We start from the raw sequence: 23,849 nt of genomic DNA, 5'->3' as shown, positions 1-23,849 counted from the left end.
AGCCTCCCCACCCCCCCCGTCCTCCCATCGCCCCCCAGGATGTTAGGGCAGGTCCTCGGTGGGGGGCGCCTGGCGGGTAGCGCAGGACGGGGAAGGCGGTCGGGCTGATGGCGAGGAATCCCTTTTCGAGTCCTCGTGGGGGATTTGTCCAGGCTGCCAGGGACGTGGAGTGGCTCCCCTTCCTGCCCCGTCCTCACGCCCTGCTTCTGTCCCCAGTCCAAGCCCGTGGCATTCGCTGTGAAGACGAACGTGAGCTACTGCGGCGCGTTGGATGAGGATGTGCCCGTCCCGAGCACAGCCATTTCCTTTGATGCCAAGGACTTTCTCCACATTAAAGAGGTAAACGTAGGACTCTGTGCGTCCCCCGAGCTCCGGGAGGTGAGGGCCGGAGCCAGCTCTGAGCCAAACACAGCCGAGCGGAGCCCGGGGCAGCTGCCGCTGGGTCACCTCACTTAATTTCGGGGCTTTCCAGATCCATTCGTTGTCAGTGAGGTTTAGGGGACCAAGAGCGTCGCTTGCATGGTCACATTGGATCATAGGAGGGGGTCGTCATAGGAGGGGGTTAGGACGGATCCGTGGTCCCCTGGTCACCTTTCAAGCCCCTGTGTGCCCGCACAGACCTAGGGACCCAACTTAGGGAAACCGGAATTGGTGGCCTGGCGCCCACCCCTGAGGGACCGTTCACAGGGGATATTGTAGCTATAGACGTCTGTGCCGTAACCCGCGGACCTTGACCGTGGAACCAACACGGAGCATAACCATCGAAGTGTTAAGTCAAGAAGAGGGCAGAGGACTTCGGGAACCAGGAAGCTTAAGGGAGTGAGCAGCACGGGGAGGACTTGAGGCCTTGCACCCCGAGAGGTGGGATCATGGCCTCAAAAACGTTCATTTAGAAATCCTACTTCATCTCGGACGTGGTGCCGGGCGCTGCGAGATCAGAGATGACGGCACACGGTTCCCACGGGTCTCGGGTGGAAGAGACTGGCAGGTGCCTGGTGTCTACTCAGGGTGATAAATTCCATCATAGTAAAAAGGCAGGGGTATTGGGGGACCACCTGGCCTGGGGGAAGAGGATCAGGGGCCCGGGAGCTCTGGGAAGGGCTGGGCCTGGGGGGTTCAGGCTGGGCAGCCGCGGGGGCTGGAGGGCAGTGCGAGGGGGAGGGAGCCGCATAGGGGACGGGCCAGGGCGCGGAGGGTGGCCTGCGAACGAGCCTGGGCCTCATGAGCCGGCAGCGGGCTGGGGAGGGGTTTTACGCGTGGGCAGGTGCAGCCGGCCTTGTATTAGCATAGCAGGGCCCAGGGGGCTGCCGAGGCGGGAGGGCAGTGAAGGGCGCCTGGACGTGGCCGGGAGATTGCACACGGGCAGCGAGGGTGGAGGCAGTGAAACAGGACGATGGAGAACGGCCAGCCGTGGAGCTCCCTCGGAGGGCAGAGGCCGTGCGGGTTTTCCAAATAAAGAAGGGAGGGTGTGCTCGGACGGACGGAGGGGGCGCGGGGGCAGAATAAGGAAGGTAGAGGGACGCCTTGTTGCAGGGAGCGTGTGCGCAGGACTTAGGCTTTAGGAGCCACGTGTCCGGGGCGTGAGAGCCTCGTGAAGCCCCGATGGGCCTCTACCCGCATAATCTGGGGGCCAGAGGACAGGAAGAGCGGTTTGCTCTCCCTAAAAGCTTTGAGTTGAAAAGGAGAGAAAAAAAAAAAAAAAAAAAAAAGGTCAGTTATAGAATCGAGGGAGTGTCTTTAAATTTTTATTTGCGTCTTTATTTTTTTAAGGTAGGAAGGATTTCAGCCTGTTAGCCACGCGGAGACACGTTGGAGGGAGAAACCACCGCTGATTGCGTGAGGTGCCGGCGGAGAGGGGAGGGACAGCGTCTGGGAGGCGGGCTGAGGAACGAGGCAGGCCGAGGAGGGGCGCGGTCCTCCCGCCTCCTTCTGCCCGGGGCTTCCCGATGGGGCCGGGGGGGCGGACGGCGGACGGCAGAGGGCGGACGGCGTCCCTACTTGCCGGTGGCTCTGCGAGGACGGAGGCGACGGAAACCGGTTTTAGGAAAAAGAGAGGGGGACAGTAAAGGGACACCTGAGGCATGTGATCGACATACGGCGACCACTCCACGTCGCTGGGACACCTGCGCCTGCCACCCCGCCCGCCGGTCCTAAACGAGCTGCACGCGGTGAATGTATGACTGCTCTGAAAATCGTTGTCTCTGAAGCTCCGCATTCTGCGATGGCGCTAGTGACACCGAGACGTACAGAGTTCTGACGCTTTGGTGGCAAGCAGGTCCGGCCTCTGGGTGTCTGCGCCGTGGCCGTGTGAGCTGGCTGGGGCTCTGTCTACACTGTCCCTTTGCTCCGGTTCTCATTCAAGGTCTCGTTCTTGAGCCTTTAGCCCGTGCCCGGCCCTGGCAGGTGTTGTCAGCAAAGCAGACAGATTCCAGTTCCTCGTGGACGTCAATCCAGTGGGGAGACAGATCATAAATAAATGATTCCAAACCGTGAATGCTTTGGGGGGGGGGGAGGAAATGAAGCAGATGCTCAAAAATTTGAAGTAGAGGGATGAGAACGTCACATATCCTGTTAAATACGGGGGTGACCAGAGAAGGCCTTTTGGATGATGTGACCTGACAGCCGAAGAGGAGCCAACCTCAAGGAGAGCAAGAGGAGCCTTCTAGGGAGAGGAGGCACCATGTGCAATGAGACATTTTATTCTATTTGTGGTAAGAAGCCGCCGAAGACTTTAAAAACAAAGGAGTGGGATGAATTTATTATTTTTTTTAAAGCTGTTCTGATTATCGTAGAGACGATGCGCGATGGATGGGGGGGTTGGGTAGGGCGGGTCAGTGTGGAGCCAGGGAGACCGTTAGCACCATTCTCCGTGAGAGACCGTGGCACTGAGCCCGCGTGGCAGCAGCGAGAGGGAAAGAGGTAGACAGATTGGAGGCCGGAGGTGTGTGGCCGGCATTCGGCGAGGAGAGCTGGTGATGGAGCAGGGGACGAGCCTAAGGTGCGGGAGAACGCGTGCGTGGTCAAGGAGGTCGAGGTTTGTGACCTGAGCAACCGGGATGCAGACGCCTGAGGTGGGGACGGAGGGGCCCGCTGGGGAGGGGACATCTCAAAGGACGTGTCAAGTGGAAGCTCGACGTACGAATCTGGAACTTGGGGGAAAGGTTGGGCCAAAGGTGTCAGTTCAGGTCATTAGTTGACGTGTGGCGTTTAGAGCTGTGATGATGATCCAAGTCCCCTAGAGAGGGAGGAGCGGGAGGAGAGAAGGCAGCCTGACGGCAAATCTGAAGGGATTGCGTCCTGCACAGGTGGTCCACGTGAATGGCCTCACAGACAAGGAAGCGGAGCAGGAGGAGCCCGAGATACGCGGGGAAAACCAGGGCGGAGCGATGCATGGGCAGCAGGGGAGGAGTGTCCCCGAGGAGGAAGCCACCAGCCGTGGCGAGTGAGGAGTGGGGAACGGACTCTGGGCTGGCATCCGGGGGTCAGCCGCGTGGGAGTCATCGGGACGGTTGTCTGGAAGCCGAACGAAGGAGGATGAGGAGAGAAGGGCCCGTCAGGAGGCGCTTCTGGCAAGCGCAGAGCCTGCCCTCGAGGGAGAGGACGCGGCCAGTCTAGCCTGCAGATGCAGACGATGGAGTCAGAGGTTCCCTTCCGAGATGGGGGCTCTTGGAGCACGTGCGCCGGCTTGACGTTAACCGACGGCGGCGGAGAGGCGGACGGGGAAGGAAAGCTCGGCGAGGGGGTGCAGGGTTTGAGTAGGCAAGAGGGTGGGATCCCGGCCCCGGCTGGGGGCGCATTTGTGATGGGAGGGCGACTCCTCACTCGCCGTGACCCGAGGGAGAGGACGGGCACAGACGCCCTGCTCAGAGCCTCGCTAGCAGGCAGCTGCCGCGGACATGGCATGTGTGACAATGCAGCCCCCCAGAAGCCCTGAAAGTACCCCAAACCAGGCCCTTAGGGACACGCAGTAGGGATAGGATCTAGGGAAGATAGATGGTTGGAGGCCCTTGTGGATGGAGACGTTGGTGGGTCCTGGGTGCCCAGCAGCCCCGCTGGGCCCTGCCGGAGCCACATCACAGCCTTGCTGCCCCAGGACCCAGGACCCAGAAGCGTCCACTCCACGGCCTCCGCATCTTCAGACGTGTGTGAGGCGGGGGTGTCCACGTCTGCCGAGTAGACAAGGCCCCTGAGCCTGAAACACGTGGCCCCGCGTCTGAACGGTCACGTTGCTTGTCCCACCGTGTCCGTCAAAAATGACCAAACCGTACTCCTCGACGGCCGGCACCCGCTGTTTCCAGGGAGACGCAGAGCTTCGAAAGGTGAGCGAAGGCCTCGCGCACGGGACGCACGCGCAGCCACATCCCAGCCTCCCGGGTCGCTGCTCGCCTTCGCTCCCTCCGGGGTCTCCGGTGGCCCGGTTGGTTGCTTTGCGATTTATAGGTTCCTGGATCAGTGAGTGACCTTCCGTTCAGGCGGGCAGCCCGACGTAGGGTGGCGGGCTGCGGATCCGCGTGGGTCGGAACCACGTGCTTTCAGATAATATCCAGTAAGAAAGGGCTAACCGTGTTCGGGAAACGGAAGCGAGGACTGGAGCAGCGCCAAGGCGACCTTCCAGACCCGGGCCCCGCGCCCCAGCACATCGGCGCAAACTAACACATTTCTGGAGCACAGGTGAAGGCCCTCGGGCCCCCCTGCCCCGTCCTCTAGGCGCCCCACCCGCCCGCCCCCGTGCTCCGCCGTGACCTTCCTCAGTCGGGAGAGGCCTACGTGCACGGAGAAGCCGCAGCTCCGCGGATCGCGTAGGCCACCTGCCGAATGTGCAAGCTCTTGACCGTCGGAGGCGGCCGCCTGCCGGGAAGCTCAAAGACCCTTATTGCCCCCGAGCCAGAGTCTTGCTGAGCGTTAGCCGCGTCCTAGAACGGAGCTAGAGCAGATCGGGAGGCCGCCGTCCACCGTCCCCGGAGGCCCTTCGAGGGCGCCCGGGTGCCACGTAGCGCGGTCCTGTTCCCGTGGGCCCGCTCGCCGTTCAGGAAGGAGCTTACTGCCCCGTGGCCTGCTCCGTCCCCACCGCAAGAGCACTTACGCTCCAGACCCAGCACCCAAGGCTCTACGGCGGGGTCCCCTTGCCTTTTGTTAATTCCAGAACAAACGGGCACGTTCTTTCAGGCCTGTTACCCTGAAATACGAGATGGGAAGACGGGAAAAACCAAGACTTTGGCTGTTCAAGATTTTATATTAGGTCACATCAAATTTCTCAAGTGCAGTCTCACAGTGCACGCCCTGCACGCCCCGGGTAGGGGCTGCGTCCCTCACAAAGGCCACACCCCGAAGCCACTTTGGTTCTGCTTTTCTGAGTGTGAGGCTGTTGCTGAGGATTGCTCAAAGCTCCGCAGAGTTTCATGCGGCAGCGACTTCAGGAAACCATCCGCCCCTCCCTCTCAGTGCGTCCGCGTCCTGTGCGTGTAAGTCTCGCTTTGTCTGAGCTAAGCAAAGTCCACGACGTAGAGGTTTTCATTCCGGGAAACGCGGATACTTTTTGGATCCGAGAGGAAGAGCGTTACCTCGCCCGATACAGATGAAGACAAAGTTATTGGAATCATCTGCGGAGGACGGGAACCATAGGGCTGGCACCTGCTTCCTAAGCATCACCTACCGGACACCGTCCCTTGAGGCAGGTGGCCTGCGTTAAACGCGGCCTCGGGGGATCCCTGGGGGGCTCAGCGGTTTAGCGCTGCCTTCAGCCCAGGGCGTGATCCTGGAGACCCGGGATCAAGTCCCACGTCAGGCTCCCTGCATGGAGCCTGCTTCTCCCTCTGCCTGTGTCTCTGCCTCTCTCTTTGTCTTTCATGAATAAATAAATAAAATCTTTAAAAACAAAATAAAAATAAAAAAATAAACGCGGCCTCGGAGCTAGGCTCCAGCAAATGTGTAATCGCAAAGACGGTTTCGCTCACCGTGTTCACCGAGTCTTACGCCCAGGCTGGTCCAAGCCTTTGCGTGGCTTTATTTTCTGATTCTTTGTGTCGCAGAACTTCATGTGGATGGAATTCCTGGTGTCGCTATTGGACTTGAGGCCACTGGAGACCGTTTCAAACGTTGCACGCGTTTGCAGCAACGCGTAAGCTCTACTCTGTAAGAGTAGGTTTCGTGTTCATCGGGCGGGGAGATGGATCTTGACTAGTAAAGCTGGAAGACCACAATTCTCCATCGAGAACAGACGACAGACAGTGTCCCGGAGCCTTTAGCTGAGGGCTTTTGACAGATAGTGACAGCGGAGCGTATTTCGCCCCGGATGTGTCCGCCTTGCTCTCCAGGCTTCCAGTTACGCTGTACTTATCCCGGTAGAATCTACTCTTTCGTCATCGGCTGGGGCTGCTTGACAAGGACCAAAGGAATCCAGAGGTCGGGCCCCACCTGCAGCCCAGGGATGGGCAAACCGTGGCCTGTGGCCGGGTCTAGCCTGCCGTCCCTTGTAGCAAGGAAAGCGAGCTGAGACACGGAGTACGCGCCGTCTGTGGTCGCTTACGCGGGACAACAGCGGGTTTAAATAGTGGCGACAGAGACCGCGTGGCCTGCAAAGCCTGGATCATTTGCTCTCTGGGGCCTTCGGTGTGCAGACTTCAGCTTTAGCGTGCGGGTGCAGGGGTACCTCTAACCGGGTGCAACACCGCAGGAGCGCGGTTAACGCAGACTGAGCGTCGGGTTCCTCGCCTCGGAAACTAATGAAGGCCACGTGAAGGTAAGCGAATTACTACTGATAGCAGTTCTACGTCTGCATTCCAGAAATACAACAATGATTGGTGGATAGGAAGGCTGGTGAAAGAGGGGTGCGAGATTGGCTTCATCCCAAGTCCGCTCAGACTGGAGAACATACGGATTCAGCAAGAACAGAAAAGGGGACGTTTTCACGGAGGGTAAGGCGCCTTCGTTTCTATAAATGGATTTTTTTGGGGGGGTGCGGGGGGGTAGAGAAATAAGATGGTGTTTTCAAGTTCGCTTTTTCAGTGAAAAACACACGCTCTCAGAGTAAAGGGGGCTTCTCTGTGTACGAGGTGTTTTTGGAAGTGACGCAAAGGGGCTCCGGGAGGACGCGCCCCACGGCGTGCTGAGGCGGGTGCCAGCTGGCACCCACGCGCACCCGCGGCGGACTCTGCTCTGTGGCCCCGGCAAGGCCTCCCCGCGCTCACCGTGCGGGTGGGAGCCGGGCCTGACCCGCTGGGCCTCCCTGCTGGCTCTCAGAGACCCTCTCTCAGGTGGCATGGGGGGCGGGGTACACTGGTGCCCCACAGGCCTGCAAACCCCCTTCTCTACCCAGGGCATCTGCCATCTCTTGCAGTGGGATGAAGACACCGTCTAACGTGGGATGAACCACCCTCTAGCGAACTAATGACACAGCCACAAAAACCTCAGAGTGTAGGTATTTGTAGGTCCCGGGGAGACATGCAAGCCCTGGAAAGGAGAAACCAGGGTCACACTGAGCCTGCACGTATTGGGAACCTACCCCGAAGCGTGAATTTGATATCTGTTATCTTTTTTTTTTTTTTTTGAAAGACCCAACATAGGCTCAGTTCTTCCTTTTTGACTCTCAACTTCCTTTTTAGAAAAAAACTTTTGGATTTAAATTCAATTTGCCAACATACAGCCTCACACCCAGCGCTCATCCCATCAGGTGCCCGTCCCCCAGTCCCCTGCCCACCTCCCACCTCCCTCAACTTCCTTTTTCTGCCGGATCCTTTTCTGCTTCAGAAACTCCTCCGTTCTTTGGGGGCCCTTTTGCCTTGTCTTACCGGGAGCTCCGTAAACAGTGACGAGACATCCCAAAAGCACAGTTAGCCCCATTTTTTTTTAATTTTAATTTTTAATCTTTAAATTTTTTTTCAAGTAGGCTCCATGCCCAGCATGGAACCAAAAGCAAGGCTTGAACTCACAACCCTAAGATCAAGTAAGACCTGAGCTGGGAACAAGGGATGCTTAACTGACTGATCCACTCAGGTGCCCCTGCCCCACTTTTAATTATCAATCTTTTTTTAGGATATCACATGCCTATAATATTATTAACTATTAATTTATCTTATTCCTACTCTTGACTGTTTACTCTCTTGCTGCTCCTTAAACACAATCGGGAATGCATGTTCCGACCTCAGGACCTTTGCGCTTGCTAGTTTCTTCTTACTGGAATCCTTTTCTTCATATTTCCACCAGATTACTCCTTCATCTGCTTCAGATTTTTGTTAAATATCACCTTTTCAGTGACCCCTTTCCAGCCACCGTCTTTAAAATTGTACCCACTTCCCTCCCCTTGCTTCCTATCTCTCTCCTGACTTCATTTTCTCCATTGCACTTAGAACTGTCAGAAATACTATATATTTATCTGTTCATCTGTTTGACGGTGGTGTCTCCTACTAAAATCTGTCTCTGTAGGGAAAGGATTTTTGTCTTTTCCCCCTACTGTTGTGTTCCTAGTTTCTAGAACAACGGGTACTCAACAAAAGTTCATTGAATGAAATAATAAATGTATTATTATCATTTCCAAAGTAGTTATTTTGTTATGATTAGTTCATAATGTGATTATGTCCTGGGGCACCTGGGTGGCTCAGTCAGTAAGCGCCCGACTCTTGATTTCGGTTCAGGTGATGATCTCGGGGTTGTGAGATCGAGCCCTATGTTGAAGCCTGCTTACGGTGCTCTCTCTCCCTCTCCCTCTGCCCCTGCCCCCTACTTGTGCTTTCTCTCTATTTCTCTCTAAAATAAATGAATAGAATCTTTGAAAACAATAATGTTATTCTGTACTTTGGAACTAAAAGGGTAAAACGAAGAGCTCATAAACATGGTCTTATTTTTTCTTCACACCAACCCATGAGATGTAACTGATTCTATAGATAGGGAAACTGAGGCTCAAAAACACGAAGTGTGATATGCCAAGGTCCCGCAACTAGCAAATGGCAAAGCCAGGATGAGAAACTAGAGTGTTATGACCTAGAGTCTGTAGGTCAGACGTGATCTCGGGGTTGTGAGATCAAGCCTGAGAGGAAGGAACCCCGGAGAAGTAGGAAGGGTTGGCTCCCAAGGGCCCCTGCGGGCTCTCACACGAGGAGTGGTCACAGATAATATTTGTGGCCAAATCCTTACCATCTTTTCCTAATTCTGACTCCCATATAATCACTTTTAAAAAGAAATGCCTCTTCTGGCTCTGATGGCTTGTTTTGAGCTGTCATCCCACTGGTGCGTGGATGACTGGTGTTAGTTAAGCCTCAATTCGCGAGACTGTTTTTGTCCGTGATTTTTCCGCCGGATTTCTGCATTGAGTAACTAGGAGAGATACTTTTTGCCAAGTATTTGCAGGTCCCTGTTAGGTCCCCCAACTTCTCTGCAAAACAGGTCAAAGAAAACATTTGGACAGATTCTTGAAGTTCTTCTCCAAAGCAGGATTTGATGTGTTTTGAATTATTTAGTAGGATTTAGGCCAAAGAAAGCTTTGTACTCTCAAGTTCTATTTGCGAGGAATCTGGGGAATGAGTCCTAAGTTCCTTTCCTATATCCTAGGAAATCCAGTGGAAATTCTTCTTCAAGTCTTGGAGAAATGGTATCAGGGACATTTCGAGCAACACCCACATCAACAGGTGAGGGTTTTACTTTATCTCCTTCTAATGGAATGTTTCCCTTTCTTAATGTTTGAACATACCCGCGAGTATTTTTACTAATTTGGAAATGATTTAAAACCTTGATTTAAAGATTCTTCTACTTAGTATATCGTTGCTCACTTTCTTTCTATAGTGATTCGATTTATTCAATTTAAAGGGTGCTTGGGTGCCAAAAATCCAAATCATTATGATCTAATTTTGAAAAGTCTTATTTCCCCCCCAGAGCCAGTAACTGTCCATTGTGCAATTCAATCTGAAGCAAGTGTATTATTCCACCCAAGAACCCAACAGACTTTAAGATGGTGAAGGCCAATTAAAAGAAAAAAAAAAAAGTTGTAGACTCTTAAGAAAATGCTCTGTTCCAGTCTCCATGGGGAACTTTAGGACGGTACAGCCCGGGCCGTGGAGGTTGGGAGGGTTGAAGCATTGAATAAGCCTGGACGACCTCATTTCTATTTGGACAGCAGATAACTGAGTCCGGGGTTCTTGTTCGTCTGGATCCTTCCTGAGCTCCCGGTCTCTGAACGGAAGTAGGTCTCCAGGTTGTCCTCAGATGGACTGGACCTGCTTGGGTGACCACGGAACCAGTTTAATCAGACGTCAAAATATTTTGCCTCATCCCCGTCGGTTGGACATTTACATCATTGCAGCTTTGTACTATTCCAGACAAGAAAGAACAGGAATGACTGGATATGGGTTTATTTGAAATTAAGAACAACGTAACGAGGAAAAATGTGTCAATATCCCGGAAAGTAGGCGAAAAACTTACATATAGGATTGCAAAATTTCCTCATGGGCCATCAAAATCACAAATCCTAAAATAACTAGTGATTGAGGTGATGATCATTTTTACCTAAATCGTTATTCCAAGTTCCCTTTTATCAAATTTTATTCGTCCACGTTGTTCTCAGCTACATTGCGTGCTGTGTGTCCAGCAGGGAGCAGCCTGTGGCCCACAGCTGGCCCAGAACTTCCCGCGTTATGAGAAAGTCCACCCTCCACACCCAATGGGAAGTCAGGGTATAAGGTCATGCGTACAAGGAGGAAACTGCCTTTTTTTTTTTTTTCCTCTTCAAAATTGTCTTGTCCGGAATGAAATAGTAGAGTAGTGCTCTTCAGAGTGGGGGATTGTGAAATGATGAAAATCATAGGGAAAAATTGGTACCTTCTCCCATCTTTTAAAATCATGTACTATCACTTACAGAGATTACGTATTTTGATATGGCTCTCATTGTTGTCTTTTAGCAAAACAGAAGCAAAAAGTGGTAAGTCGTGTTTCCTTTTTAAATCTACCGTTAAGGTCTCTATCCATACGTGCCTGCAATGCTCCATTTCAGTGACCCAAATGGCCATAAAACAAGGGAGGAGCCTCCTCGGTGGGGACCCGTGGTAATCATTTCTCATTTGACCTGAGAATTGTGAGTGCTGTGGCTGTCGAGGAGGTGTGCTTAGCCTCACCTTGTCACGCGTGTCAAATCATCTTTTTCAGACGGAGCACATTCCTCCTTATGATGTCGTGCCATCCATGCGTCCAGTGGTGTTAGTGGGGCCGTCACTGAAGGGTTATGAGGTACAAATTCCAATCTGTTTCGCTTCGGTTCTTGATCGGGAGTCTAGGAAACAGCTGTCGGGGGCTTGCTCTTCCGGAGTCTGCTTACACCTGGCTACCTGTGGGGCCAACTCCCCTCATGTGAAGGCGGGGGCGGGGGCACACAGTGCGGGGCCTATGTGGCCTTTCACTCTTCCTTCCCTTTCTGGGACACTCCTCCTCTTACATGTATCTCTTTGTTTAGAAATATATCCCTTAAAACATTTATAGTGGAAAGTTCTGGTCAACGGTTTGCTCTGCATTAAATTCAAAGTGAAGGACTCTGTCTCAACCATTCCTATTACGATTAGAAATAATCAAGTACGAGAAAAATAAAAAGAAATAATCAAGTATGGGGCACCCGGCTGGCTCAGTGGTAGAGCACGCAGCTCTTGATCTTGGGGTCATAAGCTCAAGCTCCACATTGGGTGTAGAGCTTACTTTAAAAAAAACAAAGAAATAATGGAGTATTAACAGCATAGGAGAACATGTAGGCAGCAAACCTGCCAGCAAACCTGAACCTTCAGAGCACCAACAAATCTCACCTTGCTGGGTGCTCAAGATGATGGCATACCCCACCAAATATTTCTGTGCTTATTTATTTTAAGGACACAGAAGGGGGGAAAACCTCCAGTGGAAACATTAATGAGCTTGTTCAGAGATTAAACAATACCACGTAAGGAGGAAAAGAGTAAAGACTCAGGGGTCCTACATTTCAGACGATGCCATTCGGACTTTGTGCTAGCATAGAGGAGATGCAGGACGTTAACTCTGAAGGTGGGCAACCCGCAGGGTACATTCCCACTGAGCTAGGACAGTGTCCATCACATAGGCCTCAATACACATTTATTGAACGAAGTAACGAATCTTGTTAAGGCAGACCCAAGAATCCCATCCCCTTCTCCTCCCCCCTGCCAGTCTCCCTCCTTCTTCCCTCGTCCCCTTGGCCTCTAAGTGGGGAATGTCAGACGAGCTATAGCGATGGAGAATTCCTACCACGGGGAGGCTGGGTCCTGGGCTCCAGCTGCTCCTCGCTGGAGGCGAGCACCACTCAGGCGGCACCTGCCAGCCAAGCCAGCCCATTGTGGCCTCTTGGCTGCCCTTCTGTCACTACGAAGGGAAGGGAGTCTGTCTTGGGTCTAGCGACCACTGCTGGGTCATGCCCCAACACCCTAGAGGACGCCCAAGGGGGAGAGTTCAGTCCCTTTAAGTGGTTAAGCATGAGCGATGCCTTCCAGTAACCTGCCCTACCGCCTCCGAGACAACAGGCCGGGTAGGGTCTCTGCTCAAAGGGTCCCTTCCTTCCACCTCTCTCACCTTTGACTTCTCTCTCTCTCTGTCTCTGCGTGTGTTTGCCTCATTCTCTTTTTCTCACCTCTGCAAAGGTAACAGACATGATGCAGAAAGCCCTCTTTGATTTCCTGAAGCACAGGTTTGATGGGAGGTGAGACATACAGATGTTTTTGTATTTTTATCTTCCTTTAACTGAACATGTATGATGAATTGATTTGTGGATCTGTGTTTCCAGTGATTGCAGAAGCTCTCTAATTAAAAGTTAACTCAGTGTTCAGGGAAGAAAACAGTGAAAGAATTCTGAAGATATGAAGTTATGAAGTATAGCATTGAATCCCCAAGGGAGAGAGGACCTTGAGAAGGAAAATAACCCATTTGTTTTAATTAAATGTATGTGTTGGTCTCTATTTCCTTGCTTGTTAGTGAATTCATGCCAAACTTATTTTGTGAAAAATATTAATGAAAATGTAGAATATTTCTGATAAACCTGGTGGCTCGCTGGTCAAACTGGTAGTAATACTTGGGAACCGTGCATGAGTGTGTGTGTGTGTGTGTGTGTGCATGTATGTGTGTCTGCAAAGGTATAAAGGTATAAAGGTATAAAGGTATAAAGGACTGAGATTCCTGTAAAGAGTGCAAGAAATGTTTTCATCATAAGCTTCCCAAAGTCACTGTTTGCAGGCGATGGTACTTAGTTCTGGGTGTTTTACCAGAAATCACCTTGTATTTTATTGGTATATTTTGCGCGTATCGTAGGATTAACATGGCTCAGTCTCCAGCCATCAAATAAGTTTATCATTTAAGTTTTGTGAAAAATGCCTGAAAGAGTTGCTGTGTTTTGCAGAGAAATGGTAAAAAGTCCATATTGACTCACTTCTAAGCTCCTTTGGTGCAAAATGCACTCCTTTTGAAAATAGCCACACTGCAAACACTGAAGGCTTACTAGAAATGCAGAAAACGAGAAGTATGAGTACACGCACCCAACTTGCCAGATGTTTTTCAAAATAGCTTCGGAAAGATTTTTTTTAATTACGGCATTTTAAGGAAAAGAGCAAACCTAATAATGCTTTAAGTAGAAGCTGTATGTGTTTGTCAAAAGAAAAGCTTCTAGGTGACTGGGTTTACAATATTCATTAGCTTCTGGGACCAAATACAAAGAAACTGAGATTTTGGTTCCAATAATTGAGATTTTAGTTCAAGCATCCCGAATGCGTCCGTGCCGTTAGGTGCCCGAGTACACGGACGGGTAAGGGCTCCGACCGGCGCGGGCCACTCTTGCTCTCGGAACAGTGTGAGGCGGCCGACGTGGGCCGGGGAGGCGGTCCGGAAGCGTGTGGCACGCTCGTGGGCGCCCCGGGGTGAGCCGCGGATGCCCACGGCCGCCTGGGCGGGACATGATGTGGCCAGGCCACGGCGCAGCAGGCGGGAATGCACCTGGGCCCAGCAGGGCGGACGGAGGTTCTGATGGACGCGTGGCCGCCTGTGCGTCCAGGGGCTCGTGAGAGGGCCGTGGCTGTGTCCTGCTCCTCGTGTCCCTGCTCTGGAAGGTGGAGAACGAAGTCGTTCCCAGGAAAACAGACGCGAAGCCCTGAGCACGCAGTTGGAGGGCGAGTGCAGGTCCTTGGCCGTGGTCTGGAGCAGCCGTGCACCGGGCCAGCTGCTCCGCTGGAGGATGCTTGCTCCGGGCCAGCTCGCTCTGCAAGGAGCGCCGCAAAGGATGGCTGAGCTCCGAGTCTTGACCGTGACAGCAGTTCGGCCTGGCCGCCGCCGACCGGGCCGCAGCCTGAGCTTCGGGCGGCCCTCGGCGGCAGGGACGCGGCGAGCCTGCGCGGCTCGCCCTCTGGGTCGCTGTGCTGAGAGTCACGCGGTTGTAACCCGGGCCGTCCTCGCCTCAAGAGGCCCTGAGCCGTCGGGCCACCGCGTCTCAGCCCCAGGCTGAGCAGATCCCACCCCGTCGCGCAGCCCGCCTGTGTCACGTTGAGTCCGTCACCATGTAGCACCTTTGTACACGACAGTGTTTGCAGCAGTCTGACAGGTAGGGCCTACGGGGGAAAAAGGAGGGAACTATTAAAATTTAACAAAGAGAAAGTGAGTGGCTTAATTATGCCTTTCAAGAATGAAGCATCTGAGGCTCTTCCTCAATTTTCAGGCCTGGGAAGAGGAAGCGAATTTGATTGTAACGGCAGAGATCCGTTTCGAGTCTGGTGAACCTGCTGCGTCAAGCATTTACACACGCTGTTGAAGATGGTGTTAGTAGAAATAGATTTAAAGGGTCAGTGCCAGGTGCTCCATATGGTCCGATGGCCCAGCGGGAGACGCAGGGATGGGAGGAAGATTCGAACAGCGGCGAATGCAGTAGTTGGAGAAAGAGATGAGGTCTGCAGAGACCTGATTTATGGCAGAGTTGGGAAAAGATAGACAGGAAAGGCCGGAGTAGCAGAGTGGACTTGCTTTCAAATAACGAGAGGCCAGGGCGGCGGAAAAGCCAGGAATGGAGCCGTTAGCTGAGAATCTGTAGAGACTCTGATAAGGGAGAAGCAGCGCGCTCGGAGCTTCACACTGACTCCGACACATCTGCTGTGTGGGGAATAGCCTTACATTTTGAGCTGTGACAGTCTGCTGCATTATGTTTTACCAATTAATAAAGGGAGAGGAAACAACAAATAGTCTTGAAATGAAACCAGCCAAGAGAACAGCTACGCAGAAGGCTTCAGCACCGTGACGCGGCACAAACAGAATGGTCTGGTGGAAACCTACTCAGCGTCTAATTGGCTATGAAGGCAGAAGGTTAGACAAAGGAGTCAAGGAAGAGTCTCGCTATTTTGCTATTTTTCAGAAAGAGCAAAAAAAAAAAAGGGATCCATTGGCTAAGAAACTTTCTTCAGCCTTGTTTTTTCAGATCCTGGTTAGAAATGGTTAGAAAATAACTCAACAAACTGGATTTCAAGTCCAGCAGCTTGAGTATTACAAAGTCCTATACTTGCCTTTTTTAAATACCTCAAATTATTTGAGTCAGTTGAGAGCTACTTATTACACAATTTTATTGCTGTGACTGCTACTGTAGGACTATAATACAGGTAAGAAAAATAAAAAGCATATAAAAACCAACTAGTTCCTGGAGGACCCTTGTGCACGTGGGCATCCATGCATGGTGGCAGTTCCTACGCACACGTCATAAATTAGGGGAGCCTGCCCAGCAGCTGGTTCAGCTGGTTGAATGTCCCGTTCACGGCCTCAACAGCAGGCAGTTAAACCAACTGCCATGTGTTGACCTATGTTCATCATTTCCAACTCCAGTGAAGTTGGTGTCATGCATTTTCACAACTAGATCAGATCGGCTCTACGGCGGTTATGCGACACTTTGTAACCAACGTGATCACGGCCAAAAATCCTAAATGAACTTCTTGTCGCCTGTATAGAAGAGATCTAAAGCTGAAGTTATTGGCCGAAGGCCACTCAAAGGAGAAAAGGGGTTCGAGAAAGAATTTGAAGAAAAGAGGCCGGCAGTACAACTCAGGAGACTCAGGGAGGTAGTTTTTATTAACGAACAGCAATGGGCACCCTTGACGCTATCACCCAGCGGCCAAGACGGTGGGACGAAAACAACCTGTAACCGCAGTCAACAAATGGCAAAGGACAACACGGTACCTTCTGTTTCAAAATCGGTATCACTCTCTTATCACCTTCTACCGTTCTCTCCCTACGTGCAGACTCATCGGCGGTCAAACACTAGAGAGAAGCAATTGAACACTCGAATGCCAAACACCAATATTTAAATGAGCAGCTTTTGATTACGTGTCTGAGCTGATTCTCTTACCTCAAAGTATATATGAATTTCATGGACTCTGGGAGTGGGAGAGTTCATGGTAGACTAAGTTTTGAGCATAGGATATAAAGAAACTGTCTCCTCCAGTGGTGAAAACCTCCAGTAGTTGACTTACATACGCTCTGCTTGTGCCCATCAACATAGAGCACGAGGAGTAATTACCTTGTTGGTCTCTACCGACAGGCCCATGAGATAGTTTAGCAAAGCCGCCATTGCCATCTCATTGATTAGGATACTGATGCCCAAAAGATGACCTGACTTGTCCAGGGTCACACAACCTGCAGGAGCAGGATCCATGGAGAATGCTCAGATCTACGTATGCCCTCCATCCCAATTCTCTTGACAGCGTACTTACTGTTCTGGCCTTTAAAATTGTCTTCTCTATGAAGGCTTTTTTTTTTTTTTTTTTTTTTTTTTAATGAACGCACTAATAGCATTGCATGTTAGATGTAGCAAGGAGAGAGTACAGAAGGACCTTAGAGCTGTTCTGAACCAACATGGAAATACTAATTGTTTTTGAATGTATGGGTTACAACTAAAAATAGTATCTTTTCCTAGAAAACTAATACTCACAGGTCGTCATAGATTGCAGCAATTATGATGAATTCCAAAACAGAAATAAAGAACAGTTGGGATTCAGATTTGCTAGATTTAGAGAACAATTTTTGCTAGTTTTCAGTGACATTTGCTACTATACGCAATTTGCCGAGGAATTAAACTCCTGTTCGTGTTTATCTATGAGACAATAATCCCTGACACTGTCACAGAAGAGTCTCATAGGGAACTTTTAAGACATATCGAATAAGACGCATGGAAATACTGAAAGACACTGGAGGCAGTGAGTAAAGCAAGCAAAGAAGTCGAAAGGGCATTGTTTTAAGTAAGAAAATAATAATAAAAAAATATAATATAGTATATTATATATCATATAATATACTATAAAATAGTATATTATAAAATATAAATATATATTGATTTATATATAATATAGTATAAAAATATCATATAGTATATGAAGAGTATTTGTAAAGTATATAAACCAAAAAAGAAGTATATAAACTTCAATTATATTGTTGGGAAGCCTTAAAAAAAAAAAAGTTTGGATCTGGTGTCTGATTTTGATAACAGTAGCATCTCTGTACGGAAAATAGAAACTTCTGCTTTGTCTTATCGAAGAGTTTCTGGGGCTGTGCCTGTCTTGTCCTGAGCTCTTTCGTGCATACGTGTGTGCTGTTAGTAAGAAATAACTTATAATAATACTTACCAAGAGGCCGACTCTTGTTTTCTGCTAGGTTGTGATCTCCGTCAGGGTCCTGGGACTGAGCCCACGAGGGACTCCACGCTCCATGGGGATTTCCCTCTCCCTGCCTGCCCCATCTCTAAAATCAATTAAAATCAATCAATCAATCAATCATTTCTAAAAAAAGAGATGTTTAAGAAATGACTTATATTAACAAATGTGCTGGTATTTTGTTGACAAATAAGAAGAAGAACGCCGTATTGCCTGGACCTTTTCCTGTTTGTGGAATATATGAAGCAGTTTTTTTGTTTTTTTTTTCTGTGCGTGTGTGTTATTGTTTTGTTTGTTGCTTTTTTGTAAGACTTGTAAAAGCTCGTAAAACTCTATGTGTGTTTGAAAAAGGCTTGGTACTCCTAACTCTGGGAAACGAACTAGGGGTGGTGGAAGGGGAGGAGGGCGGGGGGGTGGGGATGAATGGGTGACGGGCACTGAGGGGGGCACTTGACGGGATGAGCACTGGGTGTTATTCTGTATGTTGGTAAATTGAACACCAATAAAAAATCAATTTATCAAAAAAAATGAAAAAGGCTTTGTAAACATTTTTAAAATCCACTAAAAAATAAGAGAATGCATCTGTTGGTAAACCTTTCAAATTTTAAGAACAAAGGGTCACTATCTGGCTTGTATAGACCTAGAAAATTTGATCTCCCTTATGCAGAATAGACTTTTTAGGCCCTCCAAAAGTCCTTATTCTAGAAAGTCAAATTCTGTTCCTCAATTAACCCAATTGTCTCTAGTCATAGATTTGAATTGCTCTGGAACTTGACTGTTTCTAACCAGCAGCTCCATCTTAAGACAACAAACAAACAGAAACACAAAAATAAACAAGCAAACCCTATCCTGTAAGTAAAGGGAGCTGGGAGCACAGGACTGCCTATGAGGTCTCCTACCTCAAGTTGCAAAGGCCAACTAGGTAATGGGACTGAGAGGTGGGGTTCACTTGCCTTTAACCTCATTGAAATCCTGACGCCTCTCTGCACGTGGTGGCCAAGGTCACACGGGTCTGCGCTCGACCACTTGGCTGGCCCCTGGGGCTCAGGGCTGCCAGAGAAGAGCACTGTCAGGTGACTAAGGCCCGGCCTGGTGCTCGGGAGCCTGTGTTGCAGGCGTCCTTAGCCTCTAACTAATCACGTGGAACTTCCTCTCTGTGTCTCAGTTTTCTTGGTAAAATGAAGAAGTTGTACTTGAGCAATGCTTTCCAAAGCTTTTTAGCAGTGGAGCAGCTTTTTACAATGAAATCGTCTACAAAGCCCCAGTGTAGAAAACAGAAATGGCAGAGGCGCTTGCCTGGCATGGACGGAAGCTCAGCCGCCACTCAGTGGTCTCAGTGGCCTGGAGATAGTTCACAAAACCCTTAGTTTCGGCAGAAGGCAATTTGAAGATGCCTCGAAGAACTTAATAGTGCTTAAAAATTCTAAAAAATGTAAAAATTTAAAACTTACCATCTACAGCTTATAAATACAATGACACAAGAAGGTGCTTTGCATTAAAATGGCCTCAGAACTTTAGTACAGCCTGTTGCTTTAAAGAAGCAATTTCCAGTCACTTGCAAAAAGGAGTATTTTACATTTTCCTCAAGGCTTTGGGTCACTGAAGTCAGGCCAGGAGCCACAGGAGGGGCTGGGAGTATGCCAAACAGGTGTGAGAGGACATGGGGCTCAATTATCTCTACCTCCTCCCGGCCCCAGCCCCCAAAGGAATATACAGATGAAGGAGCTCGAGTGCACTGAGCATGAAGGGAAGGAGCACCATTCTTTTGTCTCCTTCCCAGAACTCTCCAAACTCTGAAAATAAGAATGTAAGAAGGTCCATGATGGCAGTAATCGGCTTAGAGAGGCATTCTTTGCATTCGACAGGTAGATCATAATCCGAAGCTGATCAATCCCAGCTTAAAGAATTTTAAAACTGTAAATTCCAGAGATTCTTATTTGATGAGTCATATGGAAATAGACTCCTCTCTCTGTTCATTTGTGGTGTCTTTGCTTTATTCTTCTCTTGCGTAACCGCAGGAAACGTGTACAAGGCTTGCACGATCCTCACCTTGCCCTCAACTGTAGTCTTATGGCTTCCCACTTCATGCATCCAGAGCCTTAAGCAAATATGAAGAATCCTGTGCATGAAGAAGAGAAATCGTATTTTCCACCTTCTTAGAAATGAAGCATTCCTCTGGGTTTGTAGAGAAATGCTTCTTGTATCATGAATGAACTGTTGAGCACCAGGAATGCAGCATCGCTACCAGCCGGTCGAGTGTTGGTGATGAAAATGAAGAGGGCTTTCCCCTTTGGCCAGCAGCATTGTTATGCGTGGGTAACACAGAGCGTTGGTAGTTCTTGAAGGTCTGGTTCTAGAGCAAATCAACTGTGAATTGTAGGGAAATTGTATTGCTGCTTCCCAGAAAGGGCATGGTTTATTCCTAACGTTTTGATTCCCTCCTGGTATGGTGCGCATTATTAAAAAGAGAATTTTGGCAAAGTAGGTAATAGTGGGGGAAGAGCTGCGTTTTTAACAATAGGTTGGTTTGGGTTTGGGTTTTGGTTAAATAGCCAAAACCTTCCTCCAAGCTACCTGGCTTGTATTTTGCTACTAGCCAAAGCCTGTTGGAAATACTCGCGGCCCGTGTTTGTTATTCTGTGGCTGCGCTGCAGTATGTAAAGTGGTTATTAAGTGCTGTGGTTATGAATCACTTGAGAGCCCCATAACATTGTTTACTGGCTTGTTCTGTTCTGTGTTCCTATTCATAGGATATCAATAACAAGAGTGACAGCTGACATTTCTCTTGCTAAGAGGTCTGTCCTAAATAATCCCAGCAAGAGAGCAATAATTGAACGTTCGAACACTCGGTCCAGCTTAGGTAAGATGTTTCAATGTGGTCCTTCTCCAAGCTGTGCTTTCAGAGCGGGATGACACGCGTTGCGTTTATGAATGTCTTTTCCAGTTTGCTCCCCATTCTGAATGGGGAAGTGCCGATTGACTGAAGAGCATGCTATCCATGGAAAAGAAGGGAACGTAGTCCTACAGCAGCCAGAGCCTCCTCGCTCAGCTCTAGTCAGTGAGTTAGTCTGGTGGGAGGAATCCTCATGGGCTCCCCTGGGCTCCTACTGCCTAACCACGGGGAGCCACGCATCTCCACTCTGCCCAAGCTTCTCGGTGAGGCTGATGATCTCCGTCATGCCTGAGTCACAGCTGACACGAAAAGAAATGAGATGTTCAACCTTCCCAGATCTTTGGAAGAAAGCTAGATAATGGTGTCTTAGGGCTGCTTCTGCCGTGAGCTAGTGGGACTCAGAATAGCCTCAGCCTCCGGTGGAAACAGCAACGAGCATTAATAACATGCAGGGAGCTTAAATGCATCTTTCCTGGAGCACAGTCAGAAAGCATCCCGAAAGCCACCATGATCGAGAAGGGGAAAATCCCATAGTGTTATGGGATTGGAGGGTTCTCGTCTCAGGAGTAGAAGAGTGAGTCTTGCAGACACAAAAGGGTGAAGTGAAGTGAAAGGGTTTTTTTGTTGTTTAAGGTTTTATTTATTTGAGAGAGAGAGAGAGAGCATGAGCAGGGGAGAGGGAGAAGCAGGCTCCCCGCTGAGCGGGAAGCCCAACGTGGGGCTCGATCCCAGGACCCCAGGATCATGACCTGAGCCAAAAGCAGACCCTTGACTAACTGAGCCCCCCAGGCGCCCCAGAGTGAAAGTTTATTAAGGGCAGGTGAGAACAGAAAGGAAAGAAAGCTCTAGAGCGACGGGGGTCCCGAATGGGTTGCCACAAAAAGGCTTTCACAGTTGAGAGCTGACCGGGGAACTTAATCTTCTTGACGTCTCTACCCTCGAGGGCACCATGTTTACTTTTTCTTTGAAGTCTGGTAATTTTCCGTAGTCCAGCGGTAGCTGCTGTGTAGAGATACCTCGTCCCTGACGTTTAAGACAAATGAGGTAGACTCCCCAGTTTCATTATATTCCCTCTTCTCTGGTTTTGTGCACCTCCGCCTTTTCCACATCTGGGATTTCTGTGAGCCTGGAAACGTAGCCCCCGCCTGTCTCTCCCTCGAGCCCCGCCTGTCCCTGACTCAACGTGGAGCTAGCCACACAAAGCCACGTACGAACAGGACTGTGGAAGACGGAATCACCATCCCCAGAAACAAGTCCACGCTGCTGGGGAATCACGGCGTTCCTCTCGAAAGCCTGTTGGTGGTTTCGGTGATCGCCAGGCGTGGCGTGGTCCCCTCCTTGTAACTTTCTAGGAGTCTCTTGTGCATTCATATTCTGAGGGCCGCTTGTTTTCCTCCCCTCTTCCTCACGGGCAGGGTGGGAAAGAGAGGGATGACCCCTTAAGCGACTGAGATGATGATAGAAGACAAAAAAATTCCAAGAGAGCTTGCATGCCCAGGCATCCGCTCAAGAATTTGTTGAAGGCTGAGTCTTGACCCTGAGCCAAGAAGTGTAGAGATTAGAAGGAAGCTACGAAGTGTCATCTCTACATTCCTGGCATGGGGTTGGCACATGGTAATTGTTCAATAGATGTTTGTTGGGTGGCTGCTTTATGAAAGAATGTTAAACATACCAAATGGAATAGTTGTCGGTCCCGGTGAGAGCAAGACCCTGGACCTCAGCAGCTCCTTCCTTAGTTCAGTATTTAGATCCTTCACATACAGAGTGGAACACTCTTAGAGACACAGTACTTTGACCTTGACGAAGTAACAATGGAAGAGTTAAAAAATAAATAGATGATTAATTAATTAAAAAAAAAAACAATGGAAGAGTTAATGATGATGCATCAGCTTAGGTGACCAAAGGTAAAGGCTGTGGGAGCCAAGAGTGCCAAGTGAGGTTGAAGATTTCTTAAACAAGCATCCGCTGTCTGTTCTCCTGTCTTCCACTCTCCTTCTCACTCCACAACTTTTAATTACTCCTCCCTCTGATGTATAATGAGAGGCTGAGAAGCACTTAAACACATACGCCAGGTTGCCTGCCTCGAACCATCTACCTTGGCTGGCCAAGGTCTCATGGATATCCTTGGAAGTCATTCTGTATAATCCAGGCACCTGTTTGAGTCAGTGGAGTAGAGTTAGTGTAAATATTGAGGACAAAACAAGACAGATGTCGGTTCACTGGTTTTTTCCCTTTGCTTTGCAAATTCATATACCTACAGTCATTAGAATTAATTTAATGGCAATCTATTAACATAACCACTACGTGAGCCCATTATGTCCATTTGCCTGCCTGTTAATGTACATTTGTGCATTCCCTCATCACATGTTCACTACTGTGTGCCACACACGGTATGCCGGACTTAGGAAGTACAAACATAACTAAGAAAAAATATCTTACCCATAAGCCACCGGAAGGAAAGGGCAGATGGTTACAGTGCTGTCTGATAATGGAATTATGAGCAAAGGGCTAGGGATATAAAGAAAGAAGAAGAGGGAGTAAGAGGTGTCGGAGAAGACTTCGGAGAAGTTATATTTGAGCTGATTCTTCAAAGCACACAAGAATGTGCAAAGGCATCAGCATGTAAAAATCATTACATGATTGATAAACAAGCACTTTGTGCAGAGCACACTTAGAAAGGGGGGTGGGTGGCATGGTTTGGAGAGCAACAGGGGAAAAGACTGGAAAAGTAGGTTGAGGCCAGTGTGTTAGGGCTCAAAGTACACCTTGCTATATAATTGATATAATCGATATAATTGATATAATTGATAATATCCAAAAGTTTTCCAAAGTCAAATTTGGAAATTTGGATTCAACAGTTGACAGTTTCTTTACTGCAAGGCTTCTGAGAGCCACTAAGATACGAAGAGTAATGCGTGTTTGAAATTCCAAAAGAAATTATTAAAGCCTGCAATATATATTTTGCAAAAAAAAAAAAAAAAATCTCTTTTTCCCCTTAGGATATCTTAAGGGATTAGTGTTCGAGGGTACTCACTTTGGGAAAAGTTGCTCTGAACCCAAAGGAGCCATTGGCATAGATTAATTAAGCATTTGGATATAAGAAAGATCACAGGGGACAGAGATGCTGGAGAGAGGTGGGTCTAGAGGGTCATGGTCACGTTAGACAAGTGTTCACTGACGTCTTGCAGCACCATAGTCCCCGACTTCTCAGGGCCCCATTAGTCTGGGGTAAGATCATGATGAAGCTTCCTTTGGAACCTTCTGAGAATCAGCATGGGAAGTCAAGATTACTGGGCTTGCCTAAAGTTTTTCTTTAA

The 23,849-nt window shown here is 49.4% G+C and overlaps 1 protein-coding gene and 1 long non-coding RNA gene across 6 annotated transcripts in view; one reads left to right on the top strand and one right to left on the bottom strand.

Moving 5' to 3' along the window:
- Window positions 1-23,849, top strand: part of CACNB4 (calcium voltage-gated channel auxiliary subunit beta 4) — a 222,293-nt gene that overhangs the window by 174,516 nt on the left and 23,928 nt on the right. For 2 of the 5 annotated variants that reach the window (XM_077861730.1, XM_077861731.1), the window contains 7 exons: window positions 217-339; window positions 6,784-6,914; window positions 9,544-9,620; window positions 10,887-10,906; window positions 11,131-11,211; window positions 12,615-12,673; window positions 20,390-20,499. In XM_077861730.1, the coding sequence (XP_077717856.1) occupies window positions 217-339; window positions 6,784-6,914; window positions 9,544-9,620; window positions 10,887-10,906; window positions 11,131-11,211; window positions 12,615-12,673; window positions 20,390-20,499 (601 nt within the window). Of the gene's footprint in view, window positions 1-216; window positions 340-1,822; window positions 1,842-5,375; window positions 6,610-6,783; window positions 6,915-9,543; window positions 9,621-10,886; window positions 10,907-11,130; window positions 11,212-12,614; window positions 12,674-20,389; window positions 20,500-23,849 lie in introns of those variants that run through there. The other 3 variants (XM_077861733.1, XM_077861732.1, XM_077861734.1) reach the window with 3 other exon arrangements.
- LOC144291865 (uncharacterized) lies at window positions 13,516-18,840 on the bottom strand. The gene is made up of 3 exons (XR_013359430.1): window positions 18,593-18,840; window positions 17,613-17,727; window positions 13,516-14,564 (listed from the first exon to the last, which is right to left on the bottom strand). It is a non-coding gene; the product is annotated as an uncharacterized LOC144291865 (long non-coding RNA).

This window comes from Canis aureus, chromosome 20 (assembly GCF_053574225.1).
Source record: "Canis aureus isolate CA01 chromosome 20, VMU_Caureus_v.1.0, whole genome shotgun sequence".
Lineage (NCBI taxonomy): Eukaryota > Metazoa > Chordata > Mammalia > Carnivora > Canidae > Canis > Canis aureus.
Note: the sequence above shows the minus strand (reverse complement) of the source record. Positions and strands in the feature narration are given on the sequence as shown.